Here is a 15,272-nt window from a genome sequence, read left to right on the forward strand (position 1 = left end):
AAACCGATAACACAAAATGTGCCTGCATGAGCAAAAGGTCAGCTATATCCCTAAAAAAACAAACAAAAAAAAAACACCTTTGTTTTTTAAGAACAGTGTTTCTAAGCCCACACAATTTAACATCCATATCAAGAAGCTATGCATTACACTCTTAGAAAGCACAAACACACTACGAAGAGAAGTCAAACATTTAGCACCTCAACCAGTTAACAATGTCCCCAAAAACACAGGCAAACCTGAATCTTAAAGTGCAAATACATTAACAATCCTTAATACAACTAGACATAACAGATGCCTTTGATTGAAGCCATTTCATATGTGTAGCTCTTAACGCTTATGTGTTGTGTTTCACACTGGCCAGTTTATTTACTTTAGACAGCCAACTCCACTTTGGTATCGTGTAACAATAGGCCTTTTTCACAGCAGATACAACTGGTCATAGTAGGAAAAGCACAGGTGTTACTTTTAACATTAAGAATGACTCTGTTCTATGATAGTCATCATTCATTTCCTTATTCATCATGTTTAACATGCCAAATTGTCATTTGTGAAAAAGGACAATCTCTGACCCCAAACTAGCTTTGTTGTCCCATATTTGTCCCATTTCTTTGTCATGACAACTTGACATAATGTCATCCTGTTTAATGTCAAGTTGTCTTAATAAGGACATTCCAAAGAAATGTAATGTCAAGTTGTCATAAGAAATACATCTTCTGGTAATGTCACTTGGATTAATGTCAAGTTGTCATTATCAAGACAACCCAAACAATGTCAACTTGTCATGACAAAAACCGAATGACACTTAATGACAGAAGTCATAAACGTTTATGACTTGTTTATAATGTTTATGACAAGTGTCATGTCATAGTTATGACAGTGTCATGTCACGATTATGTCAATACCTTCAAGTAAAGTGTTACCAAAATATCAGTTTCTTTCTTAAAAAGCATTTTCGGAGACAAACTTATCCCATCTTCTCTGCCACAGAGCCAGGGCTCTCTCCTTTTGCTTTGGAGTCAAAGAACTATACCTGCAAGACAGACAGGGAGATAGATGTCAGTGAGCGGTCTGCTGAGGCACGATTGAAATTTGTAAAATCACATTCTCTCGTCATCTCAGCTGAACCTCACCTAATAGAGTTTATGGCCAACTCTTTAAGGGAACCTAGATGGGAGCTGATCCCACCAAAGCCCACAAAAGCTTCATAGAAGTCATAAGAGAGTCCAGAGGCCCCGAACATAGCCGGGTCATCTGAACTGATGACCAGTGGGTGGTTCTCTGCCATCAGTGCAGCTGCCGGATGGTTTCGCAAATCATTTACAAGCTTCAACACCTGAATGAAGATAGGAAAGGAGATATTTGTGTACAAGATTAATTCAATTACAGCCTTCTTATTTCATAGGACTTTAAATATTACACTCCAGTGGCAGGAAAAACTAAGTAACTTTATTGTACAGTATGGTTTACCAGATGATAGTGTACCTGGTTGGAGATAGGGCACACTTCCAAAGCCACCCCTCTCTTTCTGGATAGAGCTTTGGCCACTGGGTGGCGCGGCAAAGCAAATCCATGGCCAATACGGGAAGTGTTTAACAAAAGAGCGTCCAACAAGTTCTGGTCCACCTCTGTGCCCTCAAGATCTACATGTAAGTAGAGAGAAATCAAAATGCATGTTATGAGGCGCCCAGGTAGCTCACCTGGTTGAGCGTGCGCCCCATGTATTAAGGCTCAGTCATTAACGCAGTAGCCAAACCAAAAAAATACATTCCACTCCACTCTTGATAAAGATTTAATTTGTTCTTTTTTTCTTTTTACAAATCTCTGACAGATATGTTTATAAGGTTATTGTAGTACTTTTTTGTTGTTTCAGGGCTATCACACTGTCAACAGTGAGGAAATACATGTACTTCTACCTCTCTTTGAGAGTCTGATAAATAAACATTCAAACACTACAACTGATTTTGTCCTATGCGGACTCTTTGACTATAAACATCTTGATGACGTGTTACAAAGTTTTCCTTCGTATCCTTTTACCTAAATAAACAACATTACAATAGTAGCCCGTTTTTGCTTAAAATGTACACATTAACATATGTTATTGTTGCACTTTGAATCTTATTGTATTTTACATCACGACAGCATCCAGACAGCTACTATTTCACACAAATCTTTCTGGATAAAGTTGATTCTCCCTAAACCTCATGTACTGATTTACCTCTGAGCCTGCAGTATGTGATGTGGAATGCTGTAGCTGTACAAACTGAATGCTCATAAGCTCACCGGTCTCTCCAGCGTGGAAAAAGAAAGGAAGCGTCACCCCTCTCTCTACTGGCAGCGACAAGGCATCTCTGAAGTACCACAGGGGTCTGCCTCTGTCCTCGCGGCCCACCTGTACACGCAGAGATTTTTGTTTCAACAAATAGAGAAGTCTTGCCATCACATTAGACATGTTTAAGTCATGTTGCTTTCACTGATTCAAAACAGTTGCATTTTAACCATCCACATTGTAAGTGAGGCTAAAAATCAGTCAGTGACAAACTTGAGCAAAGATTGTTGCTTCTCACCAGGTCAAAACCAGCCATGACATCTGGGAAGTCTCTCTGTAGCTTCATAGCCTCCTCCACAACTCTGGCCATCACGGATGCATTTACTCCCCTGAAGCATACAGGGCAGCGTGTCAGATATGGCGATATTCTTGTCCTAATACCTCGATGTTGATATTATGGCGATCTTATAGGGTTGACAATTGGTGCTTTGACAAAATATCTTCACAATGAGATTTAAGATAAATACTCTTCAGTAATGTAGATATAATAACTAGAGCTAGTCTGGTAAGTTCAGAAAATGACATCACTTTACTGTAACGCAGCCTTTAAAACCAGGAAAAGACAACACTTAAGCCATTTACGATATTACGATTTCCAAAATCTAAGACGATATCTAGTCTCATATCACGATAAATATAATATTGATATATTGCCCAGCCCTAGTGATCGATGATTATATCTACATCCTCTTGTGTCTGCTAGTGAGCCAATAAGCAGAATGCCATTCAGACTACTAAGTGAAATCCTTTCTAAGGCTACATTTACATTGCTAGCCTTTAGTTTTAAAACATATCTATTTTTGCTACGTTTACACCTCGCTTTCACACCTCTCTGGCGTTTCAGAGAAACCCGAGAAATTTGGAAACCCTTCTGACCCCCGTTTTGGTTTGGAATCGCCAGGGTTGTGATGCAGTCTCAACGGCCGTGAACAGAGACCTTTGGCAACGCCGACATCGCCAACGTTTCGCTGCGTCGTCATATTCTGAGTCTAAGCTACTAACGTTACCATGGCAACTACCAGCAACGGGTGGAGTATACATGCTGCCTCCTGTTAACCCCGGCACACGCATGTCCAGTATACCAGAATGTTGATGAGATATGAGGTTTGGGCGTGTTAGTTTAAACGGAGATCAGTTCTTCTACTGGAGCTAAAAAAACTTGTGTGCACGAAGGTTGCTTTTGGCTCAAAACTCCATTTAAAAAAAACGTAGCAATGTTAATGTAGCCTAAGGGTAGTCACCTATGGATTGTGAAGATGATTCTTGCTCCAAAGAAGTCTGGGTGGTCTGCTGTGAACTGTCTGGTGACCTCCTGGTAGGTCTTCAGAGTCCAGGCTGTGTCATGAGTGCTGCCGTTCAACTCGTATATCTGAGTAACAAAACAAAACATTTAAAGTGCTCATATTCTGCTCATTTTCAGGTTCATAATTGTATTTAAAGGTTATATCAGAATAGGTTTACATGGTTTAATTTTCAAAAAAAACTTATTTTTTGTTGTACTGCACATTGCTGCAGCTCCTCTTTTCACCCTGTGTGTTGAGCTCTCTGTTTTAGCTACAGAGTGAGGCATCTCACTTCTGTTACATCTTTGTTGGAGTCGCACATGTGCAGTGCCTAGGTAAGGACTACTAGCCAGTCAGAAGCAGAGGATGAAGTCATGCCATGCTAGCAGCTAGGTGAGCATTATAACGTGTGTTACAAAGTGACCACATTTGTCTCTGAAGTAAAGGCTGGACTACAATAGAGCTGTTTGGAGCAGTTTGTGAACAGTGTTTTCTGTTGGAGATGGTAAGTCCCTTTTGGGGGGGGGGGGGACTTTGGGCTTTTTCACTTTGTAAACCTATAACATGCACAAAAAAGATATATAAACACAATAAAGGTAAGGGAAAAAGCCAAAAAGCATAATATGAGCACTTTAATAATAAATTAACAGACAACTGGACACACTAGGCGTGCCAATAGTGTACCTGTGGGAGTAAAGCTCGCAGTTCCAGATACATGACGTTGTCCATGTAGAACTGGGTGAGACCTTGGTAGTAATAGTCTCTGAACACTGGAGCGTATGTGACCAGGCCCCACAGTGCCTGGAAGGCCTGTTCAAATGTATCCCATATCACATCCTGACTGGGGTACACCGTTTCTGGATCCTGATCAGTGAAGAGTGTCATGTTGCCCATGATGCTGTAAATATGAAGACATGGCTGTGATCAGATGATCCGTGTCATTTTAGGTCCTTTTACCACTGTCGACGACATTTATGTCTTAACATTTCTATGTAGAGGAACTTATACTTTCTGGAAAACCAGTGCATCTGCAGTGATTACCTATGCTGCACTCTTGGGTTTAACCAAAAAAACGTAAAACCAATAAAAGTAAATCAAAAATGTTTAAGAATTAACTGCCCTTTTTGTATCCTGCATCCTGCATCCTAGCATATTGATTCTTGGACCTTTAAATGCAAACTGCTCCCAATTGGACTGCCATCTTGACTTGGGCTGCACAATTAATCGCAATTTTATTGAAATCGCAATATGGACTAGTGCAATATCCAAATTGCAGAGGGGGCGCAATATTTGTGAAAAGGCAAAATATGTGTCAAACCATTCTGAATGAAGTATTGTGGTACTGCAGAGACGTCTCGACCTACAAATCCAGATCCTAATCCCTAATCATTTTAATTTCTTTCAATTTTCAATGAAAATGAGAATAAGGATGCAAACATGATTATTCCCTCCAATATAGTGAATCATATCCCAATCGCAATATCAGTCAAAATAATCGCAAATAGATATTTTCCTCCTATTGTGCAGCCCTAATCCTGACTAAGAAAGATGTTCCAAACAGAGACTAATATAACACTAGAGTCTGTTTGGATCAATGTGTTTAATGGATTACTTCCTGTTAGATATTTCAGGTAACGGACAGTAATAGAGTGTAATGACAGTGATTTAAAGCCAATCAAATCTGGTAACAAGATACAGATACAACAAAAAAGTGATGAATGATATGCAGGCTTCGGTAGCCATAAATGACTTCTCCGAAACGGAGTGAACAAGATCTGATATCTCTGAACTATTTGCTTTTTGTGTTGACACAGTGATAATTAGAGAAGCATTTGAGGTCATGGGCACATAGTTGAAAAGCGTGCACTGTTGCACTTCATACTACAATACATTTGTTCTGTTGGACGTGGACAAGACTCACTAAAGAAATACCAATATGTAGACTTAGAGAAGAATCAAGAGCCCAAAAATCTTCAGTGTTGTGGGGCTTGTTTATTATTCTGTGGTATTCTTTGAATTAACCTTTGCATTATCCTCAGGTCAAATTTGACCCGTTTAACGTTTTTCTATATCATAAATATGGGTTTCTTTCAACCAAATTACCCCAAAACAACATTGATGTATGTTGTATTTCGCAGGTAAAATCAATGATTAATTCCATTGAATTTTGAACTTTGGGTGTTTTCAAATTTAAGCGTTTGAAAAAAAATGTTTAAATGGTTTCAAAACAGCATCCTGACCAGTCAGGGATTCACTCGACATCCTCTGATCTATCCTTTGAACTATTAGTCAAAATAATTCATAGTTTCTAATTTCAGAGTCATATAAATAATGTTTACTGACCATGGATAAAATAAAAAAACGTTGAAGTGACAAAAACATTAACAAAAACAATCAAAAGCATAGAAGAAAGCTACAAAAACGTCGGGTAAAGAAAGCGCCAAAAAAGGTTTTCAAAACACATTTTCAATTTTGACCCGGAAGGACAACAAGTTTAATGTCGACGCGAAGAAAACAAGGGTTAAATATTTGTCCTCTCAAAGCTCATCAAGAAAAAAAAAAACACCTCACCTGTTGTCGAGATCCGTGGTGTTGACCACCTCGGCCCGGAGGTGTTCCAGCAGGGTCCAGGGAGAGCAGCGCGGCAGAGCTTTGGGCCATCGGGACGAGAAGATGAATCTGATAGACCGGTTGTCAGTGAAGCACATGTAGCAGTGGGGCCGATAGGTCACGTTCTTCACTAGCCACTCCACGTCTACCATGGCAAAGTCATGGACATGGAGAGCTCCCCCTGGAACATTGAATTACAAAGAAATAAAAGAACCAGAAGAACGTCAGATAATATTTACAACTGAAAAAAAAAAAGTTATAACTAGGGATTAGTCAATTATCAAAATAGTTGTCCATTATTTTTCTGTCTGTCAACTTATCGATTAATCGACTACCGTATTTTCCGGACTATAAGTCGCACTTTTTCCATACTTTGGCTGGTCCTGCGACTTATAGTCAGGTGCGACTTATATATCAAAATATATATAATTTAACATGTTTTTAAATGTTATTTCATACTGAAAACATTACTATCTACAGCCGCGAGAGGCGCTCTAGGCTTGTGACAACCATATGCTGCGCCTAAAGACAACTGAGAAAGAAAAGAAAATCTTATTCTGCAGATTACAAACTGCAGGTAGTAAAATACGCAGCCGAAAACGGTAATCAAGCAGCACAAAGAAAGTTTGGAGTGAGAGAGAAACTTGCGAGGGACTGGCGAAAAGGTGACTCTTACTGCAGTGAAGGAAACAAAGAAAGCTAGTCGGCTAATCGCGGGCTGAAAGCAAGATGGCCAGAGCTGGAGGAACGAGTCCACAGATGGGTGCTTGAACAGCGTCCTGCTGGGAGAGGCTCGTCAACGCTGCAGTTACGTCTCCACGCCCTGGTAGTTGTTCTGTGTGCTACTGTGTAGTTGAATAACTGTTAATGTGTTACGTTAACATACCGGACACCTACCGTATTCAGCCCCTTGTTCTGTGTGCTGTTGTGTAGCTGAATAACTTGCCTTTCCTGTTCTTGGTCTTGGATTTTGTGAAATAAATTTCTAAATAAATGCGACTTATAGTCCTGACTTATGTTTTTTTTCCTCTTCATGACGCATTTTTTGACTGATGCGACTTATACTCCGGAGCGACTTATAGTCCGGAAAATACGGTCATTGTTTCAGCTCTAAGCAAGAGAGAATGTACTGGCCAGTTCATTCGAAAGAATAATATTTTTTTTATAAAAAGAAAGGATTTTGATTGATAAAGTCCACCAAATCTGCTGCAATTTGATTTTGAAAACAGATCATTTTCGCCAAATGTTTTCAGAGATTAACATCACAACCAGGGCATCAAGCTCATCTGTGTCCTTTTATATATCCACGGCAGCTTAAAAGTGGCAAATGATAAAGGCTTAGAGTAAAACCGTCAGACACCGCCTACCAAGAGCCTGGGTCTGTCCGAGGTTTCCTCCTAAAAAAGGGAGTTTTTGCTCTTGGGGAATCACTGGAATTGTTGGGTCTTTGTAAATTATAGTGTGGTCTAGACCTACTCTATCTGTAAAGTGTCCTGAGAACTCCTGTTATGATTTGATACTATAAATAAAATTGAATTAAAGTTTTCAGAGACAAATCAAAAAGCTACCCATTATAAGTGGCGAAAGTGCAAGATGTGTATAAATGTGCTATGAACTAGGGCTGCACGGTATGAGGATAATATGTGATAACGTTGAATATCCCGATAATGTTAATACTTTATTAAAGTGCCCATATTATGAAATAAATCACTTTCTGGGATTTGGGGTGTTATTTGGTGTCTCTGGTGCTTCAACACACATACAAACTTTGAGAAAAAAAAAAACATCCATGCTGTTTTGAGTGAGATACGGTTTCTGAATGTGTCCTGCCTTCAGTCTCCGGGTGAGGTGTTCAAAATCAGCAGGGCTTTCTACGTCACTAGCCGAAACGAGGTGGCTAACCGTAGGATGCTAGCTTGTTCTGAATGGCAAAACACTGCTACAACACATACTAGTTCACCATAATCTACAAAAGAACTACTTCCGTGTCCCTGTTCTGCAGGTATTCCACGCAATGTGCAGTACAACAAAAATATGGTGTTTATTGAAATTTAAACCAGGTAAACCTATTCTGGTACAACCTCAAAATACAATTATGAACCTGAAAATGAGCATAATATGGCCACTTTAAAGTGTACTCAGTTCTGCATTTCTGCTGCGTTCAGTGTTCTGCTAAAATTCGACAAATTGCTTGTTGAATTTAAAACAAATTAAATAATTTCCAACATTTTATTGAACATGTAATTGAATATAAAAAGGCACTACTAAAAAAGAAAAAAAAAAAGTGACTGTTACATTTTAAAGTGCAGTTTTCTGCTGATGTTTTCTTCCAACTAACAAAAAAATCTGAGTGACAAAAAAGATCTATTTTTGCTACTGCCAAAGCTCAGTGTTGTTATGGTTTGTATAATTTGATAAATGCGTAATTGTGACAGTGTCTGCCAAAAAACTACATACATACATACATACATACATACATACATATTAACACACTTGGAGACATAGGCGTACATAACTATTAACACACTTGGAGACATAGGCGTAATTTCCATTCATTTAGGTCTAGGTGACCGGCCTGCTATTTTAAACAAAGAAAGTAAGACATTAATAGTTTAGTACTATTCTCTGGCATAATTTATCATTATGATCAACATAATTATTTCCTGGATTTTGTATCACTATAGTCCCTATAGTCTATAGCCACGATGTTCCACTTCCGGGATTGCTCCGTTGCTGCCGGATATTCCGGCGGGTGACACTCATTTCGGCCAGATGTCCGTTACCTTCCTCTTTCTTTGTGTTGGAATTTTAAACTCCGGTGGATTTCTGAGGACTATGGTTAACTGCTCCTCAGATCTCTGCAGGGTAAATCCAGACAGCTAGCTAGACTATCTGTCCAATCTGAGTTTTCTGTTGCACGACTCAAACTACTTTTGAACATGTTCCACCAAAACAAGTTCTTTCCTGAGGCTATTTTGTAGCGGGACCGTTGCTCTGTCCAGCGCCAATAAACCAGAGCATGTTTTTTTTTCCCCATCCCAGAATGCTGTGTGGACTAGCCAGACCCTCCTCCACAGCGTTGTGGAGGAAGGTCTGGCAAAGCGAGACTATAGTCCCTCTAAATGTATGTAGAAATGCAGGAAATGGTATTCAAATCGAAAAACCATTTCTCAAACCAAAGTTACATCCTTGCTTGGGAGGTGTGAGACTGAACGTACCTTTAGGCATCTTCTGGAGCAGGCTGAAGATTGGACTGGTCCTGATGAGGTCCCTGGCCTTGAAGAAGTGCATGGCAGGAGGGAAGTCCGCTCTCACTATCTCCTCCTGCTTCATTTGAAACAAAAGTGTGTCCAGCCGCTGCTCAGCGTCAGTCAACACTACCTGCCCTCCTGTCTGCATGGAGGCCTCCAGCTGTATAAGGGCCTCTCTGTGCCTGGGGTCTGGCATGGACAGGCCACCGGCCACACAGAACAAAAGCACACAGGTCACAGCCGCGTGGGGGCGCTGTAGCAATATTGCCATTGTCCGTACAGCGTGTGTGGAGCTCTGAGAGAAAACAAACAGGGGTCGTCAACCTCAGACAAGTCAGGAAAGCCTTGTTTCTACAACTGCTGTTCTACATTAACTGAGGTTAAAAAATAAATAACTCCGTCAGCTGGAATAGAGAAAAAAAATGACCAGTTCTTGTTCGTCAGCAGTCATTTCCATCATGTGTACACGTCCGTTACGTTACCGAGTGGAGAGAGAAGCAATACTAACGTTCAGTAACGTTTGCTACATGTCGTGTAGTTACAAAGGAACATTACTTACAATAGGCTAGGGTAACTCATGCAGGTTTTACTGTTAATTTAACAAGGAGCAAGCCATTTTGACTTTTTTGACACAAGACAACCGGTTAACGTTACCTTATCGTACTATGATATTTGTCGTGTAACGATACAGTCAGTGTAAATATAAAAATACTGTAACGTTATCCTGACAAACGTTAGTGCAGCTTAACGGTAGCTGGTGCCCAGACGACGAGTATGTCAACAGTCCTGTTGAGAGTCACTTAGAACCAGGACCACGGCAAAACTCGCTCCACGGTGTCAGCTGAAAATACTTGTGCTTTTGTCAAATAGTTTAGCTACTGTGGCAAAAATAAACAAGCTAGCAAATAAACAGCACTAGAGCCAAAGAAGAGCGGTGGTGGAGCTGCCTGTGTTGTGTTGCCTGTGTGTCTTCTTTTTATTTCCGGCAGACTAGACGCATCTATGGCGTTTTGCTGCCCTCCGCTGTTCTCTAATCGCTATTCACAACTTAAGTAATTATCTATATAATTTTATATAGTTCAATACGTCGCAAGTACTCCAGTTTCTTCAATTTGTTCCAACTGTCCAAATTCAATAAAGTGCATAAAGTAAAAACAGTTTCTCCAGTTGCACCCAGTTCTCTGAACAGTTTCTTCTTCTGAGGAGTACTTCCTGCACTGCACTAATACATGCTTCACTGTTTCCTTGTCTCCACAGTCACTTTCCATCAGGATGTTTACTAATCAGAGCCAGCCCACTCCTCAGCCCACAATGCCCAAGCCTCAATCTGGATAAAACTACTGCATCTCTTCTCTTACATCTATAATCACATCTTTCTCTACCATTCTTTGTACTGAATAATACGTTCTCCCCTTCCTTTCACAATCCCATAAATTTTGCCACATTTCTTTAACTGACCTATTAATTATTTCTGCGTAATCTGGTGACCCATACTGCACACTAATTTGAACTCTTTCCTCCTGCACTGCTTTCTTTGCCACCTCATCTGCCTCCTCATTACCCTCCACACCCACGTGCGCCAGAACCCACATAAACCCCTCCTTAAACTTAGTTTTGGTACCTTTAATTGTAATTAGGGATGCAGCTGAATCACTACATATGACAGAATGTTCCTGTTTGTCATCTTCAATCCACCTTACTGCCCATAGAACTGCCACCAACTCTGCAGTAAATACTGATAAGTGATCTGGAATCCTACAGCCTTTTTTATAACCTATTTCAGGTATACTAATACCAAAAGCCACTTTACCGCTCTCAGGATCCTTTGACCTGTCAGTATAAATTTGTAAGTAGCCTCCCCACATTTGACACTGACAGGCTTTTATCTCCTCCACTACCCCTTCTGACATCTTTCTTTTGCTTGTTTTCAAAAAATATAAATCAACAATGGGATCTGGAATCAACCACAAAGGTACATCTGAACGACATATTGGTGGACACACATTCAAATTCACAATACCAATTTCATCTGCCATAGATTTAAGTGTTTCTGTAAAGTTTGTTTTGACCAAACTTTCTGTTGCCATAAACTCCCAATGCTGACTCGACAGGTTTTTTGTTGGTAATTTCCCAGTCTGTCCTTTTAGTTTCATTAAATACTTCAACCCCAGTTTACATCTTATATCTAACGGCATCTCCCGTTTCTATTAATAGCGTATGGAGGAAATATTTATTCATAATTCAAATTGAAAGTCCAAAGAGAAAACGAAGCAAGATCAAATTAAAAAAAAAAAAATTAAAAATTTTCCATTGCTCAAATTAAAAATATATTTTTTTTTAAATTTTCCATTTGGCTTTTCCATTTGGATTTAATATTTGGCTTTTGAATTTAACATTGGCTTTTAATTTGAATTTAATATTTGGCTTTTAAATTTCCATTTAACATTGGCTTTTCATTTGGACTTGACACATGTCAATGTAAATGAGGTGTGGCCCAAAGGCTGGTGGGAGGGTCTGAAACAAAAGGGGTGCAGAGGCCCCTTATGACCAGCAGGGGGAGCTGACTGCTGGGGAGCTCACTGTTGAGGAGCATCTGTCTGCAGCTTGGCCACCAGGCTGGCTTAGCCTCTTATTTCACATGATAGAAACTGATGATGTAGGCTAAACACAAACCACATTTCATGCAACAACAGCAAAGTTTTCATGTAGTTACTATAATTGGGCCCGTGTTAGTAAGGACTAGATTAGGAATGGATTTAAAGCTGATTCTGGTTTCCAACTTCACCCCAGGTGTGTCTGTTTAAAACACAGATGGAGACAACTTCTCTCTTTTGATGTTCTATTTAATTAAGAACAGTACAAACATGGGTGTGGGTAGCTCTGCTACGTGTGTGTTGTCAGCGCACACACACAGTGTACTTTTTCGTTCATTTGATTTTGAAACGATATCCAAATTTGAAAAATGGGTCATTTTAAACCTTGTTAATATTGATGACAATGTGTAGCCAATGTTAAATGGAAATTCAAAAGCCAAATATTAAATCCAAATTAAAAGCCAATGTTAAATGGAAATTCAAAAGTCAAATATTAAATCCAAATTAAAAGCCAATGTTAAATGGAAATTCAAAAGCCAAATATTAAATCCAAATTAAAAGCCAATGTTAAATGGAAATTCAAAAGTCAAATATTAAATCCAAATTAAAAGCCAATGTTAAATGGAAATTCAAAAGCCAAATATTAAATCCAAATTAAAAGCCAATGTTAAATGGAAATTCAAAAGCCAAATATTAAATCCAAATGGAAAAGCCAAATGGAAAATTTAAAAAAATAATATTTTTAATTTGATCTTGCTTCGTTTTCTCTTTGGACTTTCAATGTATCTTTGGACTTTCAATTTGAATTACAAATAAATATTTCCTCCATACTTACCAAGCACAGTTTTAATCTTGAGAGCCTTAGTTTGTTGCATTTCCGACTTACATATAATTGAAATCATTCCATTCTGCAAAATAGAGGCATGCAATATATCACCAATCCCTTTTTTAAGTTCATTTGTCAATTTAAGGGGACTGACTGTAGAAAATCCAACCCCTCCTTTTACTTTAATCAGAACTTTAAATTCCTCATCACTATTTGGATTAGGCCTTATTGATTTAATCTGTGGGTTTTCCATATCACTATCCTGAGAGTTATTTCCTCGCCGTCTTTTGTGACTTGTCTTACTCACTGTGCTCCATTCCTCCCCACCCCCATCCGCTCCCTTGGGCATGGGCTGACTCTGAGTTTAAATTATCCCCAACTGTGTGAGAATTTACCGTTTTTAACAAGGTTCACTGGAAGTTTTTAGTTTTCCTTTACAGAAGACTCACCACACGACTTCCTTTCCACTTCGAATCTATCTACTGAGTTTGCTAGGACCTGCTCAGGAATATCGTTCCCGGACCTATACAGGCCGTCGGGCAATACCCCTTCAAACAATTCCTCACAAAACCCACACTATCCAATCCAAAAATCACACCTAGTCAATTAGACTCACGGCTCTCCGGTTACCCGGTGCGAAAGGAAGCAGTGAATTACACCGAACGACCGTCTGTCTAAGTTAAAGACCAACAAACTTGTCTCCTTCAGGTTCTCACTACCTTCATCATCACTCCTCAGCGTGTAAGGTCCTCTGCCTGTGTGTCGTATGTCATGCAAACTTTTCTCTGAGGGTGCATCTAAGTCCCGCCCCCCGTCCCGCTATGATTGGCTGAAATGTAACCCTGATAATAATTTGATTGGTGAAGTGTGGACGACATAGGGAATGAATGTCCAATCCCCGATGCACTATGGGGTTAATGACTTGTTTGGGTTTTTTTTTTTGGCTGACGCTTCTGCATTACAATTAGCGTTTATCAAATAATACAAACCAACAACACTGAGCTTTGGCAGTATTTAAAAAAAGAAGAAGTAAACGTTGATAATTTGTGTTGCATGGCATATTACATTTATCAACAAACTAATGATAATTACACGTTTGTATTTAAGACTGGCACAAAAAAAACAAGATATAGGCTACCATGAACCATTAGATGTAGCCTAAAACAGAACAAACATATCTCCATCCAGTCACAGTGCCCCAAAGATGAGACATACCTGTTACCCAGTGTAACTAATTTAAGGAACACTGGGCATTCCACTCATAAAAGGACAAGATGCTTAAATTGAGATCTTCATATCAACAGATATATTGAATATTTCAGACGGGGTAACTGAATTCAGTGGGTTTATTTTTCCAAATTAATCAGGGACTCATGATGAAAAAATGCCCACCTTAAAAAGCTAGTTACATAATACTTGTAGACTCAGTTGCAGATATCCGTCAAGTATTTTTAAAGTTGTTGGAGGAGTTGTACTGGAAATGGCTCCTCCTGATGAACGTTTCCCTCAAAGGTTTCTCTTTGGTTTGAAATCATTGAAATACAAACATTTTTCTCAGGGATAGTATAAAGTCCTACACTTATTTCCATCTTTGTCCATTTTTGTTTTACTGTTACACAGTCTTGTTTTCTTTCACTTTCAGAATTTAGTTATGCTACCTGCTTACTTTGGCTCAGTTAACCCTTGTATGTTGTTTGGGTCTGTGGGACCCGTTTTCAATGTTTGCTAAAAGAAAAATTATGCTATTTATTATTTCTAACTGGGCCTGCTGTGTGTGTGTGTGTCTATGTGTCTGTGCATCTCTGTGTGTCTGTGCGTCTGTATGTGTGCATGTCTGAGTGTAGGTGTCTGTGTGCGGGAATGTTGTCTTTCTGCAGCTGCTATTCCCACACAAAGTTACAAAATTGTTACATTTCAAGCACTTTCACCTGTTCTGATTAAGTTCTAAGAAATAAGCAACAATAATGATCAAAAATCTTATTTCTATTTTTTTTTTTACCTTTTTTATAGTTGAATTTCCTTATTTTCTCACAAAAAAACAAAAATGATCATATGATCATAAATGTGATCTCACAGTGGTAAATGGCAAATATGAACCTAGTATTGGCTGTATTGACCTAAAAGCCTAATAATGTGGTGGGTCCACCAGACCCAGGAACATTGGCTATGTAACAAAAATATGAACACCACACAATTAAAGTATCTTAATTACATGCCTCATTTGAATGTGTTTTTCACTACCACTAACAAAATAATGTTTATTATTATTATTATTTTCTCACAAGGAGTACCTTGAAGGAAGCCTGAGAGCCATGCTGCTTCCTCATACGCTGATGTCACACCACTAACTACTGCAGACGTGAGAAGGGTCAAAACAAAGCA

General features: G+C 39.1%; 1 protein-coding gene across 3 annotated transcripts; it reads right to left on the minus strand.

Moving 5' to 3' along the window:
* Positions 1-176: 176 nt before the first annotated feature.
* Positions 177-13,630, minus strand: LOC116040220 (adenosine deaminase 2-A-like). Of its 3 annotated transcripts, none has more exons than XM_031285509.1 (11): positions 13,610-13,630; positions 9,438-9,765; positions 6,181-6,400; positions 4,294-4,507; positions 3,568-3,695; positions 2,565-2,655; positions 2,281-2,389; positions 1,483-1,640; positions 1,131-1,333; positions 927-1,030; positions 177-588 (listed from the first exon to the last, which is right to left on the minus strand). In XM_031285509.1, exons 1-10 carry the CDS (start codon positions 13,616-13,618, stop codon positions 940-942), a joined length of 1,551 nt encoding a protein of 516 aa, XP_031141369.1. In that variant the 5' UTR covers positions 13,619-13,630; the 3' UTR covers positions 177-588; positions 927-939. The 3 variants fall into 3 exon arrangements, with proteins under 3 accessions (XP_031141369.1, XP_031141371.1, XP_035859240.1); XM_031285511.1 differs by lacking the exon at positions 13,610-13,630 and adding an exon at positions 10,135-10,442 and having other exon boundaries at positions 9,438-9,763; XM_036003347.1 differs by lacking the exon at positions 13,610-13,630 and adding an exon at positions 10,125-10,442 and having other exon boundaries at positions 9,438-9,763.
* Positions 13,631-15,272: the final 1,642 nt, after the last annotated feature.

Source organism: Sander lucioperca, chromosome 7 (assembly GCF_008315115.2).
Source record: "Sander lucioperca isolate FBNREF2018 chromosome 7, SLUC_FBN_1.2, whole genome shotgun sequence".
Taxonomy (NCBI): Eukaryota; Metazoa; Chordata; class Actinopteri; order Perciformes; family Percidae; genus Sander; species Sander lucioperca.